The following is a 15996-nucleotide window of genomic DNA, read 5'->3' as shown; positions in this document are numbered from 1 at the left end:
GAGAGGGGAAGGGGACAGGGAGAACCATGCTGTTCCCCCAGCCACCCCCTGCTCAGTCGCCTTTAAGGAAGGGAGGTAATGCAACAGATTTCTGAATGGCTGCTCTCTCCCCCTCCCTGCCCACTCACTTCCTAGCCAATCAGCTGGTGAACTGGAATTGCAGCAGCCAAGGGCTCTTAAAGGCGCCGAGGACCTAGAAACCATTTTCAGGTTTTTCTACTGCTTGCCAAAAAAATCCTATGCCATTGCTACCAGGAAAAGACAGCGTGGCTTTTTCCCCAGCTCTGCCATGGGTACGGGGCAGAGGGCACTTCAGACCCTCCATTCAGGCTAGCAGCTAACAAGCCTGTCACAATAGGCGCGTTCACCACCAGAAGCAGCTCAGACACCCAGACCCGAGACCAGTACACAATCCCAAACATGCCATGTGGATGCACAAGGGCAAACATTCCATGAGAGCAGCCAGGGGGGAGATTACAGTGGCAATTCTGCCTGAGCATGTCAGCCGATACACACGTACAAACACAGCCACAAAGAGTGTTGTGGTACCTTAAAGACTAAACAGATTTATTGTGGCATAAGCACTTGTGGATGACAATTCACTACATTAGACCCACGACGGCATCTGCTGACTGAAGTGGCCTCTGGCCCGTCAAAGCTTATGTTCCAATAAAACTGTTTAGCCTTTAAGGTGCCGCCAGACCCCCGGGGTGCTTCCAGATGAGGCTTTCATGGCACTGTCTCCCTGCCTCATTCATGGAATGTTATGTGGGGTCCAGACATTGCCATCTTCCACTCATAGCCCTCCCACTGTTCCCACCACTTCTTTCATCTTTTCTCTTAGAGCAGATAATCCATTAACCTAGAAAAGACAGAATAGTTGCATGAGGCCTTCTGACCATAAGGGCTAAGGTCCCTCTGTCTGGAAGCACCCTTGGTCTGTCACAGCAAAAACAACAAATTTGTCTGCCCCTCTGAAAGATGTGGATATGCGTGTAGACAAGGGAGTAGCAGAGTGCAACTCGAACTCACAACTCTGCAGTTTTTAAGCAGGCACCAGAAACCAAGCCAGCCTCAGAATAGCCACTCCCAGGCGCTGGGCTCCTGCTAGACTGGCAAGGAAATAATTATAGTAAAGCTCCAGGAACAGCAATTGCTCCTAAAGTGATGCCTCCTTTGCACCACATAGACATACAACTGAACTGAGCTGATAGGCCATCCAGTGGCCACCACGGAGGGCAGAGCCAGCCAGGACTGTGGACCAGTATCCATGGTTTGCCTGTCTACTGTAAAAGGTGATCCTACCTACCTTCCATTTCCTCCTCAGTTGCTGATCCACAAAAGAAAGCTCCTTCTTCGCCTAGCCTGTGATGGCCCGGCTGTTATTTTAAGAGTCCTCTTTGACGGATTTAATCAAGGACTTTTGGAAATTTCTCCCATCCTGCCCAGCTGAGGAAGCAAAGACTGTAATACAAGGGGGTGGGTAGAAGGAGATGTCACAGAGAGGCACTGGTGTGGAGGGGAGGGAAGGCTCTAGGCCAAGCTTCTCATCTCTACCAGTTTAATTTTAACTCTGCAGCTGCAAGCTCTCTGTTCCTCTTGTGCAATAAGAGGGGACAGGGAAGGAGAGAGATTTGTGGAGGAAGAATTAAAGGACTCAGGGAACCATATTCCTGACCCACAGCTCACCTGTCATCAGCCAGAGATGCTGCCCCAACCTGGTGCCCTGCAGCTCCTCCCTTCTATATGCAAAGCTCCCCTCTCTCCCTCCCACCACATCTTGTCCTGTTCAAGGACTTTCATGTCATACATCAAGTATTAAGCTCATCACAATAGCTGAGCTACAAAAAAGGAAGTGAGGCAGGTGGTTACCAGGAAGAGGGCCTTTTCTGCTGTGGCACCCCAGCTGTGGAATAAGCTCCCTAGAGAGGTTTGCTTGGCGCCTATGCCATACTCCTTCTGGCATCAGGTGAAGTCCTTTTTATTCTCCCAGTATTTTAGCATTTTAGCCTCCTAATCTTTTCGCTCTGGTGTTTTAAATTTGTATTTTAAATCTCTGCATTGCTGCTAGGTTTTATTCTGGTTGTACTGTTATATTGTGGTTTTAAGCTTTCATATTTTCTATTGTTTTATGCTACACTCTGAGGTTTTAATTTTTGTGAACCACCCAGACAGCTTCGGCTATTGGTTTAGAAATGAAATAAATAAAATAAAAAAGGCTGAAGTCCTTCCTTTGGCTGATCAGGTGGCAGACATCTTGGGCCAGACCCTGTGTCTGGATGGCATAAAACAGCAAAGACGCTCTCTGAGCAGAGAACTTCCTGGGCTAGTATTGAACTCCTTCTCTACTAGTCCAAGAGCTTAGCAGCAGCCCCAGGTAGGGCCAAAGTATTTCACTTCCAACTACCAGCTGTGTGTCATAGGTGAAAGTTGCATTTGTGTAGAAGTTTGCAAACCACCCGGGAGACACTCGCTCACACACAGCCCAGACGGAGATGGGAAGGCCCACTCAAGCCAGTGGGACCGACTCTCAAGAAAATGTGTGTGGGGCTCAGTCTCCAAGGAGAGATGCATCAAATATGGCGTATCTCCTGAAAGAATCATTGCTGCACGGGCTAGACCAGACTTCCCCTAAGCTGGTGCTCTCCAGATGTGTTAGACTCCATCTTCCATCACGCCCACCCACAAGGCCACTGGCTGTGCTGGCTGGGGATTACGGGAGTTGTAGTCCAACATGTCTAGAGAGCACCGCTTGGAGGAAGCCAAAGTTAAGCAGATCTCATTCCTGAGAGTATGAATTTTCACAGGCAGCAAGGACATCACTGTAGACACCCCCCACAAAAGCTCAACAAGCTTCCAGTCAGCTCTGTCTTCACAAACTGCTTCTTTCAGACAGTTTGGCTGATGTCTCCCAACCTTTCACTTTTAAATATGTATTCTACCTTTCCTCTGAGAGCTCAAGGCCTATGGACGGTTCCGCACCCTCCCTTTTTATCCTGACAACCAACCTGTTAGGCTAAGAGATAAGTGACCGGTCCAATGTTGGCTGGGGGTTGGCCAGAGGTCTCCCCTAACCTAGTTGAACACATTATCAACTGCCCTCCACTGGCTAAGCTCTTAGAGAGAATCACAGGCAAGGTCTGACAGCCTAGAGGTAGAAGCTATGTGGGTTTTGACTTTTTTTTGCACTGCTCACTTTAAGATTTCCACCAAACTGCTCCTCTCAGACTGCCTAAAGGTTGACCTCTGCAGGACTTACCTGTTCCATCTTGGTAGTGTGGGAGAGCACCTCCAGGGAATTCTCAGCTTGCCCTATGCAATACTCAGCTGATTGTCAGAAGTGAAGTATTTTTGCAGTAAATTCCTGCACTATGTGGAGGAAACCCCAAGACAATGAAGCCCAAAGCTGCAGCCCCTTTTTGGCTCTGGCCCCTTCCTATGGACATCTTAGCATAACAGTAAATCCAGTGCTGGGCAAAAGCAATGGCAAAGCTAACCAGATTTCCATGGACGCCCCCTTGTGTGGGTCCCTGTTCCCCATGGCTAGTGCCTGCAGGATAAACCAACACAATTAACCAGTTACCCCATAATCGTCCACAGGCAACCAGGACAGCAGGACTACAAATACATTTCAGGGCCACTTTGGCTGCACTGCATTTCCACGTCAGCCATGTGCAGAGCTCAGCTCTCACGCTCCCGTTTACCCACCTGGGGGCAGAGGTGACCCAAGAAGTGATCACAGGGACCCCCCCACCTGTTCCTGACACAAGAGCTGCCGGGCACAAGGCTGCTGGCCTGGACTGGCTCCCTGCTGCCATTAGCCTGGGGCTCACTGGTAAGCTCATGGGGTGCCAAGAAACACAGGAGAGATTAGACAACCACATCCTTAAGCCTCGTTTTCTTGGGGACAAGTTATTATTTTATTATTTGCTATTTCTATCCTGCCTTTCCTCCAAGGAGCCCAAGGTGGTTTACATGGCCGTCGTCCTCTCCACTTTATCCCCACAACAACCCTGTGAAGGAGGTTCAGCTGAGAATCAGTGACTGGCCCAAAGTCCCCCAGTGAGCCGCATGGCTGGGTGGGGACTAGTGGCTGGGTCCCCCCAGTTCTAGTCCACTACTCTAACCCCTACACCACCCTGCCCCCAGGCACACAGACAAGAGACAGCAGCCTCTCCTCCATCCCAGAAAGACGGCCACTGCCACATCCTTCAGCACAGAGCTCACAGCTCCTTCCCCAGTTCCTGTCGCTCGACCGACTCAGCCGGGGCAGAGATAACCACCCAGCTGCTGGTACGGTGTGGGTGGCGTGGGGTTTTTACCTGGGACCCACGCGGGACTCCTAGGCCCCAGGTCCCAAACATGCCCTCCCCACCACACAACTCCGACTACTCCAGGCCAGGCACACAGATTGGGCCTAGTTGCAGTCTGTCTCCTGGCTCAATACAGACAGCAGCTGGGTTGCTAGGCACCAGCAGGAACATGTCAGGAGGGGAAAGGAGCCCACGTGAATCAGCAAAGCTGTGGGGATCCACTGAGAACCAGTCCCCCGCCGCCTCCACCCAAGGATACCTAAGCTAATTTACACAACCCAGTCCTCCCCACCCCACAAAACAAGGCCGGTCCCCTCTCGCTTCTCCAAAGCAACACAGGAACTGCCTTATTGGAGGTCAGTCTATTTATCCGTCGAGGCTGGTGTTTGTTCTCTGACTGGTGGCTGCTCTCCAGGGCCTCAGACAGAGAGAAACGTCTTCCCCATCATCTGTTCCGTGCTCCCTTTTTGAACGGGAGATGTCAGGATTGAACCTGGGACCTTCAGCATGCACAGCACAGGCTCTACCACTAGGAACGTACGAGGGTTTCATTCCTGTTCGCAAATCACATGAACATCCCTTTTGCAATCCTGAACATGGGCAGGGGTGTAATTCTCAGAATTTGGGGGCAATTTCCCAAGCCGATGCTCCTGTTCAAAAATGCGCACTTGCATAAGTGCACGCTTCCAAAAATGCACCCCCCAAAAACATATTTTCACTCTTTAACCTACGGGGGGCGGGGATGAGCATTTGGAGTGAGTGCTTGGAAAAGTGCTCAATTTGCATGCTTCAAATTGTGAACTTTTCCTGTTCTGGACAAAAAGATGCTTGCGTTTGGGAGCAAGGCCAAGACGAGATGAGGACTGAGGCAGAAAACAGAGAACCTTGCTTAATTGGAACATCGCTCGTTCTCCCATCTCTATCTACCACCAAGCTCCAGGCCCTCCCGACATCCCTGATCTGAAACCAAGCTAGGTGGTCAGAGGAACAAGGCACATGTTTTCCACCTAGCTGTGACAACTGAACAGTGTCATGCCTCACACTCACCCCTCCGTTCTGGAAGAGACACCAACAACCCAGTTTGGAATGAGGTCCTGTGCTTAGGATGGGCTTTTCTCCCCGGACCTGTCCTGCACAAGCACCCTACCCGACGACAAGTTCAAACACAGCACAATGGCTGAGGTCAGGGCTCCAGCTGGGCAAAAGAATATACTACTTCATACAACACGCTAACGCACGGAATTTGCTACAACAGAAGAGGCGGCTTCAGAGCCGAGAGGGCTTCTTAAAAAAAAAGGGGTTAGTCAAATTCATGGGAGGGGATGAGAAGTCTATCATCGGCTATTAACCAGGGCACATAAGTCCACAAAGTGACCTTTGAGCTGTCAGCAAAGTGCTTTGCACTGTAGCTCACCAGTAAATGTTACTTCCTGGTGAAGACTTTTTTGTGCTTGAAACTCACCAGGGGCATTGGCACATACGGAATAAAGACTACTGCATCTTTTGTGGGTTTCCATTACATTTGCGGGGCTGCCATCTTCATAGCTAACTCCAGAAAGCCCATGACTGCTAATTGCTAGGGGTGGGGGCTTTTGGAAGACCTTTGAGGCAGTCCGGTTTAGAAATGCTTTTCATGCTGCTGGTCCCTAGAATTGGGTTTATGCTGCTGCTGTTGTTGGTTTCAGTAATGCTAGGTGTATGTGTATCTGTATAGATGATATAAAGAGCTAGACACAGACACACCCCTACCTAGTTGGCCACTGCTGGAGAAAGTGGGCCAGCTAGCTGGCCCCTTTGCCTGGTCCAGCATAAGACTGTTCTGTTAAAGCCCAAGGAAGTCTCTGAAGCTTGCAGATCCATGATTCAGTACCACCTCTGCAGTTACAGTCTCTTATCTGTTACTGCAGCCATTTCCTTATGTCATGGAGACATTGTCCATGATTTCACTGGTCCCGAGATAACCCCTGAAACATAGGAAGCTCATTATAAGTTGGCCTCTTTGTCTACCTAGCTCAGGGCTGTCCAACCTCTTTTAGCCTGAGGGCCAAATCCAGTGTGGAGGAGCTCTCAGGGACTACAGGTACACCTTCTGCTGTGGTGTCCCATCTTTCAGAGAGAGCGAGAGCGCATGCACGCAAGTTTTGCTTCTTAAGATGCGTCCTTTGCACTGTAATGATTGAGACCTATTCCCAGCAGTTACAAGCTGATTAGGGGGCAACCCCCACTGACCCCAGAAATGAGAAACCACAGCATCCTCCCCATAGGTACCCAGAGTTTCAGACTGCACATTGTATGTTGCAGAGGTGCTCTCGCAACAACCACAGGCACAGGAGAAAAGCAGGACATTACTATGCAGAGGTCTGTCCTAGGGGGAGGGGGGCTTGGGCTCAACTGCATCTCCACAGAAATGAGAGGCATGTGGATGCGCCCCAGTTTCAAGCCCCCCGTCCCAAAGATAACACGTGACCAGGAAGAACAAGAGAAGACACCGCAACTTGGAACCATCCGGACCATCTCCCGCACAAGGCTCCGAAATGGCAGCCTGCATTTTGCACTGTCTCCATTCACTTTAGGTAGGGTTGCAAATGATAACGTTTCCCACGAGCCGTGCTCGGTTGTGCTACTAAGCAACTGAATTATCACTAACATACTCAGTCAAAGACAGACCCTATCCCCACAGGTTACGCTAGTCCAAGGATGGGTCTAACAGGGGCAAAAGTCCCAGTGCAAGAGTGATTTTGCACAAGCAGCACACATCACCTCAAGCATGACCCCCAAGACAAGGCACTGCCTTCCCCCTCTATCTCCAAAATGCAGGAGGCCCATTATATTTATCCATCTAGCCCAGGGGTGTCAAATCTCTTTCAGCCTGGGGGCCACATCCAGTTTCAGAGAAGTTCTCAGAGGCTGCTTTCCAGTGGTGGGCAGGGCCAAGGCAAAGGGGGTGGGGCAAAGGGATGGGGGCAAAACCACCCAAAATACCAGCATGATTTAGCTTAAAGCTCTTCCTGCCAGTCTCTAAGCCTTTGGAGAGAGCTTAGAGTTGTAGAATGGAAGAAAATATACAACATTTCAAAGTTGTAGAATAGAAGAAAAACTGCAAGAGCTGGGAGAACACCAGCAATCAGAGGGTGGGGGAAAGCAGGCGGGGCATAAGCATCTGGGGACCCCAGGTAGGCCAGATGTGGCCTGTGGGCTTAAGGTTCAACATCCCTTGTCTAGCCCCAGACTGTCTACTGACAGGCAGCAGCTCTCCTGGGTCCAGAGCAGAGACCTATCCCTCCACCTGTTCCAGCAGAGGCTGGCGGCTCCGATGTCAGTGGGGCGGTGAACCTGCCCCGGGTTTCAGTCAGAACTCTAAGGGAGCTATCCAAGGAGCACTGTGGGTAGTTCCTTTAGAGTTCTGGCTGGTTCTGACCGAAACCTGGAGCGGATTCACTGCCCCACTGACATCGGAGCCACCAGCCTCCACTGACCTTTTTTCCTGACCCTTTTTAAATGGACTCCAGGGACTGAACCTGTGACCCTCTCCATGCTTCACACCCTGTTCTATCCCAGCATGGCCAGGACTCTCACCTTGGGCAAGGAGCTGCAGACGCCCACCACCACGCTGCACACATGCACCGGCAACTCAATCCTGGTCTCAGTCACTCGCACCAGCCGCGGTGCTTGCCCCGGGTCTGGGGTCCAAGCTGCTGGTCCCTGTTGCTTCTCCTGAAATGTACAAAACAGCACGACGTAGGCACAGGAAGCAGCCCAGAAACCATGGTGAGGGAAGCAGCTTCTGCCGCAGAAAGGAACACGTATCATGACTCGCCCGTGGGCTCTCACTGCCCCCACGTCACGCCAGCAGCTGTCACAGACTCGGGGGAGTCGGGCTCTTCAAGGACGCAAGCAACAGGAACGGCTCCGGCCTAAGCTGTGGATTCACCACAGGCAAGGAACCACACGCGTGCTGAGCACACAAGAGCACACGCCCCCATGCTCTGCATTAAGGAAGCTGGAATCACACACACACAACTGCATTCGCACAATCCCCAGCAGACCCATATGGCTGCCCTGATGGGGCAAGGGAGTGTTGTGGGGGGAGGCAGAATCCAACCTTTTACCAATTTGATTGCGTATACCATGTAAGCAGGACTGTAATATTAAAAAGCACTAAGAAAAGCCAGATTCTTAAACCTGCCTAAGGCTGCAATCTTGTGCACACTTACCTGGGATTAAGTTCTAGTGAATTCAGCAGGACCGGTTTCCAAATGAACATGCGTTGGATTGGGCTGCAAATGTGCATATATTTCCTAATGAGTTTGCATTATTTATTCTGCTCCTGGAGATCCCAAGGAAGGGCACTGAAAATCTTGCCCAGGGGGATCACTGCTGAACTTCTCTCTGCGTCTAGAAATTTCACCAGATGATGCCAATATTCATTAAGGCCTATTGGTGCCATGAGGACAAGAAACTTGTTTTCTTAATTAAAAAAAATAAATATTGAGATTCTTAGGATACTAACTACTTCATTCAATGCCTAGGCCAGACAAAACCAAAACGGCTTATGTAGCCTTAAGGCCAGGATAAAAAGGGTGCTGGTCTCAGTGTGGGCACAGGTACACACACCCTCGCAGGTGATAATAGTGTAATGACATGAAATTTCAAAATATAGTTGAAAATACAGGCAACAAAAGGGAAGACAGCCACATAAGTAATACAATGAGACCCCCAATTAAAAGAAAAGGGCTGGGGGGTGGGAAATAATAAACAAATATTTCACTAATTACAGTCTGACCCCTGGTTCAGCAGGACAGCCAAGACTGTTCAGGAATGTACGTCACCAGCCAAGAATGGGAGCAGATTCCACATTCCTGCACATAGACTGGGGAGAAAGGCATGGCTCTTGTGGATAAGTAGATCTACTAGAAACGTGGGGACAAGCAGCAGCAGCAGTTTTCAGGCTGCTGTTCTGGGGACTCGCCATGAGCCAGGCTATGTGAACAGCCTTTGATGAGAGAGGAGGCAGGCAAGCAGCTTCAGCGTGGCCTGAGCATCATTAGGAACAACAAGCCAGAGTTGCTTCCAGTGCCCTCCAGCGACCAAACAGCAAACAGCTCTCTGGCTGGAGACAGACAAGATGCTTTCAGGTGGGAATACAAAGGCATTTCCCCCTGCTCCTTTTTTCTTAAAGAAGCTCTGCAGGTGCTGGAAGCAGAACCAACCTGCAAAACACGTGCACATAGAGACAAAAATGAGCCTCTATCTGACCACGTGCAACTCTCTTGTGGGGAGGAGGGGTGGGGGAGGAACATAGCTGTCTTTTCCCAGGAAATGTGTTTGATGCAGGTTGAGGTGGCATTAAAGTCTCCCCAGGAGTTGGCAAGTGGGTGCCAGCATCAGGGTTTCTGGGCAAGACACAGAAGCAATATTTCTCCAGCTTTTCCAGAGTGGGCCATCTCATGTCTAGAAAACCAGTCTCTTACACTTCCCCAGATTGATGCAGTGCAAGTGGGAAGAGGGTTTCACTTGCAGCATTCCCCTTTGTTACCAGCTTATGAGCAAGCCAGTCCAACAGCCAAAAGCAAAGGGGGAAGAAAGCATAGTGTTACAGGAGACAATGGCCACCCCGCCTGCTGAGGGTGTCTTCCTCCAGGAAGTCCTGGATCTTGGGGAGTAAAGGTTCAGATATAAGCCCAGGAATAAAGAACACTAGTTCCCAGATCACTCTGCAGCATTATTATTATTAGGCCAAGCACAACACAAAGTAAGTGGCAAATTGGGCCATGAACAACAGAGGACATGACTGCAGTGCCCAACTGGGAGGTGGAGAGAGAAAGGGCAGGACGCAGTTGCTGGGAGCGCCTTGTTCAGATAGCAAATCCACTGCCCACATAGCCGTTCAACTTGGAGCAGGGTGGAGGAACCTGAAGGTGACCCCAGAAGCAGCCCACCCCTCACCTGCAGGGACCGCCCGTTACGGCCATGGCTTTCCAGATAGCACCTTGCGCTCCCTTCCTCCTGGCTCTTGGACAGACTGCCAGGCTCCAGATCCACTGTCCCATCCTGCTCGCAGGCAGAGAGCAGATTCAACTCATAGCATTCCTGGATATCTGAAAGACAGGCCGGGAGACACCCGTGGGGAAGGGCCCAGAGTGGCCCTCGCAGCCTAGAGAGCCCCTTTCATGCCATGCGCCTGGCCAAAGAGCCCACCTGCAGAACACACACGACTTGAGCTGTACAGGACGCCACACCTGGAATGTGCGCCAATGGCCCCTAGAGCTGGCGGTTAGCCTGGCGAGGTTTACCCACAAGGGCAACTTGTGGCCCTCCAGATTTTCTGGCCTACAACTCCCACCATTCCTTGCCATTGGCTATGCTGGCTAGGGCTGATGGGAGTTGTAGGCCAAGAATCTGGAGGGCCACAAGTTGCCTGCCCCTGCCTTGGAGATCAGCAATAAAACAACCAGGCCAGCGGCTCCAGCTGTGCCTCACAAGCTTCTCTTTTATACCCCAGTGTTGCAGCATCTGGAAGGGGCTGGGGCTCTGCCCCCACACAAAGGAAAACATGGGTCCTGCCCTGCAGGAAGCAACGGTCAGCAACAGAGGTCACCCGTGGCTGTTACAGGGATGCCTACAGAGGCCCGGCGCCCTCCTCAATGCCCTCCAGCACCAGCCCAGGGAGGAGGGCACTTTAACAGAGTTGGGCGCCCCGTCTTTCCCCATGGCCATCAGAATCCTGATGCCCCCCACCCCGGCACGGTCTGCTGGGGGCCTCTCCGGCTCCGAGGGCACCAGCAAGCAAGGCCTTCCCCTGGGAAGAAGGGAGCTGACCTGGGGCTGGGCTGGACCGGCCCAGCGGAGAGGAGACGTCCCCTCAGCTACCAGGCTGGGGGAGGCTCTGCCGCCCTGCTGCCATTGCGACTGCTGTAGGGGAGCGGGAGCAGCTTGGTGGCTGAACAAACTCAGCCAGGAAAAGCTGGGTGGGGGGCGGGGGAGGCCCAGGCATTTCCTCCACGCACAAGGCCAGGGTCTCGCATTCCTGAGCAGCGGCGGCAGCAGCTGCACTCCAGCCAGACGTGTCCTGCCCCCTTGCGCTGGTCTCTCCATCTGAGCCAGGCAGAGCGCGGCATCCCTCGCACTGCCGGTTGGGGTGGCTCTGTCTGAAGAGGCGAGAGCGGCCTCAGCCTGGCCAGTCACCGGATGGAGCCCCCTGCCAATGCCATGCCAAAGGGCGGGTGGCCCCTTCCCCCAGAGGAGTCCTCTCCAGGGTGCTTTGCCCCTGGGGAAATGGCCAGTCCCTTGTCATCCTGGCCTCAGTAAACTCCCCCCCGGTTCAGTTTTTCAATGTAGCCTTTGGTTTAACTGAAATGGAACCTGAAAATACAGGTAAAGGCATTTGCTCACATTCACCCTCATATTTTGTTTAACCCTTCCCTGCCTGCCCTCAGCTGCTTGTTTCCAAAATCCCACCCACCCACCAGCTACAAAAAGAGAGAAAAAGCCTCCACTGGCACCAGTGGAGGTGTTCTTGCTTAGCCCTGCCAAGAGGGGTGTGGGTGGTGTTCATAAAACAAGAGGCTGGGGAAATGGTTTAAACCTCTCCTATCTGCGCACAGTGGTGCCAGTCCAGTTCAGGGCCCCATATACTTACTTGTGTGTAAGAAACAAACAAAAGGCCAGCTGCACTCCAAGTATTTAATGTATGGCGTAGTTTGACCCTAAGCTGCGTTTTGGGAAGCCCCTGAATCCGACCTTACTAGGTGGCCATAGACAAGCTGCTCCCTCTCGGCCTGAGTTCCCCCTCCCCGCCCCACCTTCTGCAATATGGGGGTGAGGGAGATAATGGTGGCTTATGTTAAAGTGTTGTGGTAAGTCTTAGAATTAGGCAATGCATGTGAAGTGCTTTGGTATTTCAAAGCACTATGTAGACGTTATTAGGAGCAGCAGTAATATTGTGCTGTGGATGAACACTTTTCGTATTGTAATGCTCTTTAGATTATGTTTTATGGCATTTATTTTTATTTGTAATGTGCTGCTTATGGTTTATATTGATTTGGGTTGTTTCTGGTACATTAATTACGGGTTTGTGTGTGTATGTGTGTAAGTCTCCTCAAGGTTTTTTTTTGGAGTGAGAAGTGAGGCACAAATTTAAATAATACGAATAACAACACTGAAAGCAGCATACCTACCCCTGCCTTTTATGCTGGCCACTTTAGGGCACAGTCCTATGCATGTTTAGACAGAAAAAAGTCTTACAACTCCCAGCATTCCCCCAGCCAGCATAGCATAGCTGGGTATACTATGAGTTGTAGGACTTTTTTCTGTCTAAACATGCATAGGATTGCACCCTTTGTTACTGTTTTTTTTAGAAGACTGTGGGGCATGACTTGGCTAACAGTGGCGGGCTTGAGGATTTCATTTAAGTCCCCCACCCACACTTTTCTCCCAATAATTGAAGGAGACAGGTACAGCCCAACAGTGGCCCCAGGTGTCTTCCTTTACATCCTCCTAGATAAGGGAATACCTGCCATTCCTTCAGCTGGACAGGTCAACCCAGCCTCTCTGCTTGGTGTTTCAGTATTATGGGGGGGGGGTGAGGTGGCTGAGAAAAGGACCCATTTCTCCATTGCCTGTTAACCTCGATGAGGGCCTACAGCCAGTCTACCACCCTCATCTTCGGAAGCAGTGCGTAGGCTGCACAACCCAATCGAGGCTGTGTCAGCTTGCTGGACTGATGGGGGATCAGAGAATTCTGCCCTTGGGTACCAATCCTGCAGGGATCAGCTGTCCCAAAGCCACACACCTGACACCTGAAGCACAGCTCTGGCGCAGGGAGACTTTCTGCAGGTAGAGTGGCGACCGCCAGCATTTCCACTGCAAGCAGCCCTTACCCAGCAGTGCTTGGAAGAGCTCGCTCTGAAAGATGTGAACCACCTTCTCAATGGATCCTTGTAGAGGCTGCTCCTCTGTGGGCCGCAAGATTCCCTGGTACCGGGCTAGGATCTCCACAGCCCGCTGGGTGTCTGCTAAGACAAGATCAGAGCTAGAAAACCCAACACCCGCACACATCCAACCCTCACCCAGCAGGCTCTTGCTCACCACAGCTCTTTGCCCCCGCTATGAGGACAGAGACTGGACCCAGCATGTTCAGAGGCAATCTTTTAGCTGGCATGGCTAACAGCTGCTGAGAGACGAGCTCCTCTTCCATGGATTTGTTTTAGAGCCACCTTACTTCAGACTATGCATTCGTCAACTTCCGTGGAACTTACTCTCAGTATTTGTCTTTTAAAAAGGAGAAATGTAGGAAGATGCCGCATGAGACCCTTGGTCCACTTAGCACACAGCACTGTCTGTCCTGACTGGAAACAGCCCTCCGGGATTTCTGGCAGGAGTCTTTCTCACTTGCTCTCCCTGGGGATGCAACCTGGGACCTTCCGCATACAAAGTATGTGCTCTACCACTGAGTTATGGGCTTCCCCTAAAAATAATAGATTCCAGTCCTCATGATTCTGATAAAGAGCCGATTTAAACAGAAACAAAGGAAGCTGCCTTATCCTGAGTCAGACCATTGGACTGACTAGCCCAGCAGCAGCTCTCCAGGGTTTCAGACAGGATTTCCCCCACAGTCCCACCAGGAGATGCTGGGGACTGAGCCCAGGGCCTCCTGCATGCAGAGCAGGTACTCTATCACTGAGCGACAGCCCTCTCCCATAAGACAGAAGGAGGGGTGTATAACCCTTTCTTTGCTAGGAATTCCCCTCCTCAAAATCATCCCTCCCATTGTTCTTCTCCCGTCTCTTTTCCCCTGTGGAGTAGCTTCAGGGAGGGAAAATCTGAGAAGGAAAAATGGCCAGGAAGAAAACATATGAGTGCAATCCTATGCATGTTTAGACAGAAGTCCTACAACTCCCAGCATTCCCCAGTCAGCACGCTGGGAGTTGTAGGGCTTTTTCTGTCAAATCATGCATAGGATTGCACCCTAAGCACCCCTCTCCAGCCTCCTTCCTTCATGCAAGCAGCTGCTTTAGTTAAAAAAACACGCTATAGGGCTGGATGGAGGGACACAGACACTCAAATGACATATAGCTTGCCCCAAAACTAGTTGCCATCATGACATCTTGTGGCTGTGAATTCCATAGACTAATTCTGCATTGTGTGAAAGAATTCCTTTTTCCTGTCCCAAATATACTGCCCATAATCCCATTGGATGACCCCCAAGTTCTAGTACGATTTGGATGGAAGGGGGAGAGAATTCTACCATGATTCACTCTCTCCATATGCATGACCATTTTTATTTTTTAAAGAATAACCTTTATTGTACCCTCTCCTTAGGTGGGGCCATGGCTTGGGGCAGAGCCCCTGCTTTGCATGCAGAAGGTCCCAGGTTCGATCCCTGCCACCATCTCCAGGTAGGCCTGGAAAAATTCCTGTGTAAAACCCTGGAGAGCTGCTGCTGCCAGTCAGTGCTGACAATACTGGGCTAGATGGATAAAGGGTCTGACTTAGTATAAGGCAGCTTCCGATGTTCCCTAGTTGCTTTTTTCTTTCCCAAAAAAGAGAATCTCTCAGCTTCTTGAAACAGAGACTGGCCTGAAGCGGCAAATGGGTCAGAATTCAGAGTCAACACCAGCCTTGCCTGAATGCTTCCAGCGCCTCCTGGTTCCACTGCCAGCAAGAAGCATCTCCCCACCCACCCCCCAATCCACAGGGGCTCCCATTTGTGAGGGCAGCAGCCTTAGAACAAAGAGCATCTGTACTAGCCCCCAAGAAGAGGCAACCAAGAGCGCGGCAGGGCCCATCCCATCCCTTCTCACACACACACCCCTTACTCCCAGCAGGGGGGCCCAGACCCCAGAACAAGAGACCTGTGTCTGCTACTGTCTGGGACCCTGAGCCAATCAGCTCTTCGGAACGCCCCCCCCCCCCCCAGGATAGGAAAAGAACACCTCAGAAGAGCAGCAGCAGAAGGGAGAAAATTCCCTTCGTCTAAGTCAGAAGTTGGCAAAACTTTCTGTATTGAGGGAACCCATATTAAACTTCCACTTGCTTGCTTAGAGAACTCCTTGAGCATTAGAGAGGTTCTGGAAGATGCTCCAGGGTACACACTCTGTTTACCTGGGGTGGCATGTGCTCTTGGGTCACATTATCACCTGCATGAACAGAGATCAAGCCCTAAGAATACACTCAAGCCTCATCTGTGTCTGTGCACCCTTAGAACTCTGCCCAGAACCCTGGAATTCTTCCTGAGCAGAGTTTTAACGGCACTGGTCCCAGCTACTGGAAGACCTTCCATGGCCAGACAGGATATGTAAGAAGCAATCCGAGTCAAACACACTCTTCCCTGCAATCATAAGGACTAGAAACCCAGCTTTTCTAAACAAGGCAAACCCACCCAACTCTGCAGCCCAAAGGGTTTTAGGCTGGCCCTGGGTGGGCATTTCACATTAAAAGCACCTAATTAGCAAGTCCTGTCACACATCTTAACTTGGTACAGATCACTGCTTCCCCCTAGCTGCCCCCTCCCCCGGGTGGGGGGGCGGGGCGGGCTAGAGGCAGGCAGGGAGGCAGCTGTTGTTGTTGTTTATAACCATTTTTACTCCACCTTTAATCCATGCAGCTGAGGACACCAAACATGGCCCCCAGCCTCATGAGAAGTAGTGAGTGGCCAAAGGTCATTCAGCAAGCTGTGTGGGGA

At 51.2% G+C, this 15996-nt stretch overlaps 1 protein-coding gene across 7 annotated transcripts in view; it reads right to left on the bottom strand.

Moving 5' to 3' along the window:
• DLG3 (discs large MAGUK scaffold protein 3) overlaps positions 1-15996 on the bottom strand; it is a 78479-nt gene that overhangs the window by 61671 nt on the left and 812 nt on the right. The window contains exons 2-4 of one of the 7 annotated variants that reach the window (XM_084813515.1): positions 13193-13327; positions 10260-10411; positions 7890-8027 (exon numbers count right to left, since the gene is read on the bottom strand). The exons of 1 other annotated variant lie outside the window; for it this stretch is intronic. In XM_084813515.1, the coding sequence (XP_084669641.1) occupies positions 7890-8027; positions 10260-10411; positions 13193-13327 (425 nt within the window). Of the gene's footprint in view, positions 1-7889; positions 8028-10259; positions 10412-13192; positions 13457-15996 lie in introns of those variants that run through there. 5 more of the 7 variants (XM_084813511.1, XM_084813510.1, XM_084813517.1 and 2 more) reach the window with 5 other exon arrangements.

This window comes from Heloderma suspectum, chromosome 9 (assembly GCF_057233095.1).
Source record: "Heloderma suspectum isolate Gila_16-S chromosome 9, 16-S_ref, whole genome shotgun sequence".
NCBI classification, from domain to species: domain Eukaryota; kingdom Metazoa; phylum Chordata; class Lepidosauria; order Squamata; family Helodermatidae; genus Heloderma; species Heloderma suspectum.
Note: the sequence above shows the minus strand (reverse complement) of the source record. Positions and strands in the feature narration are given on the sequence as shown.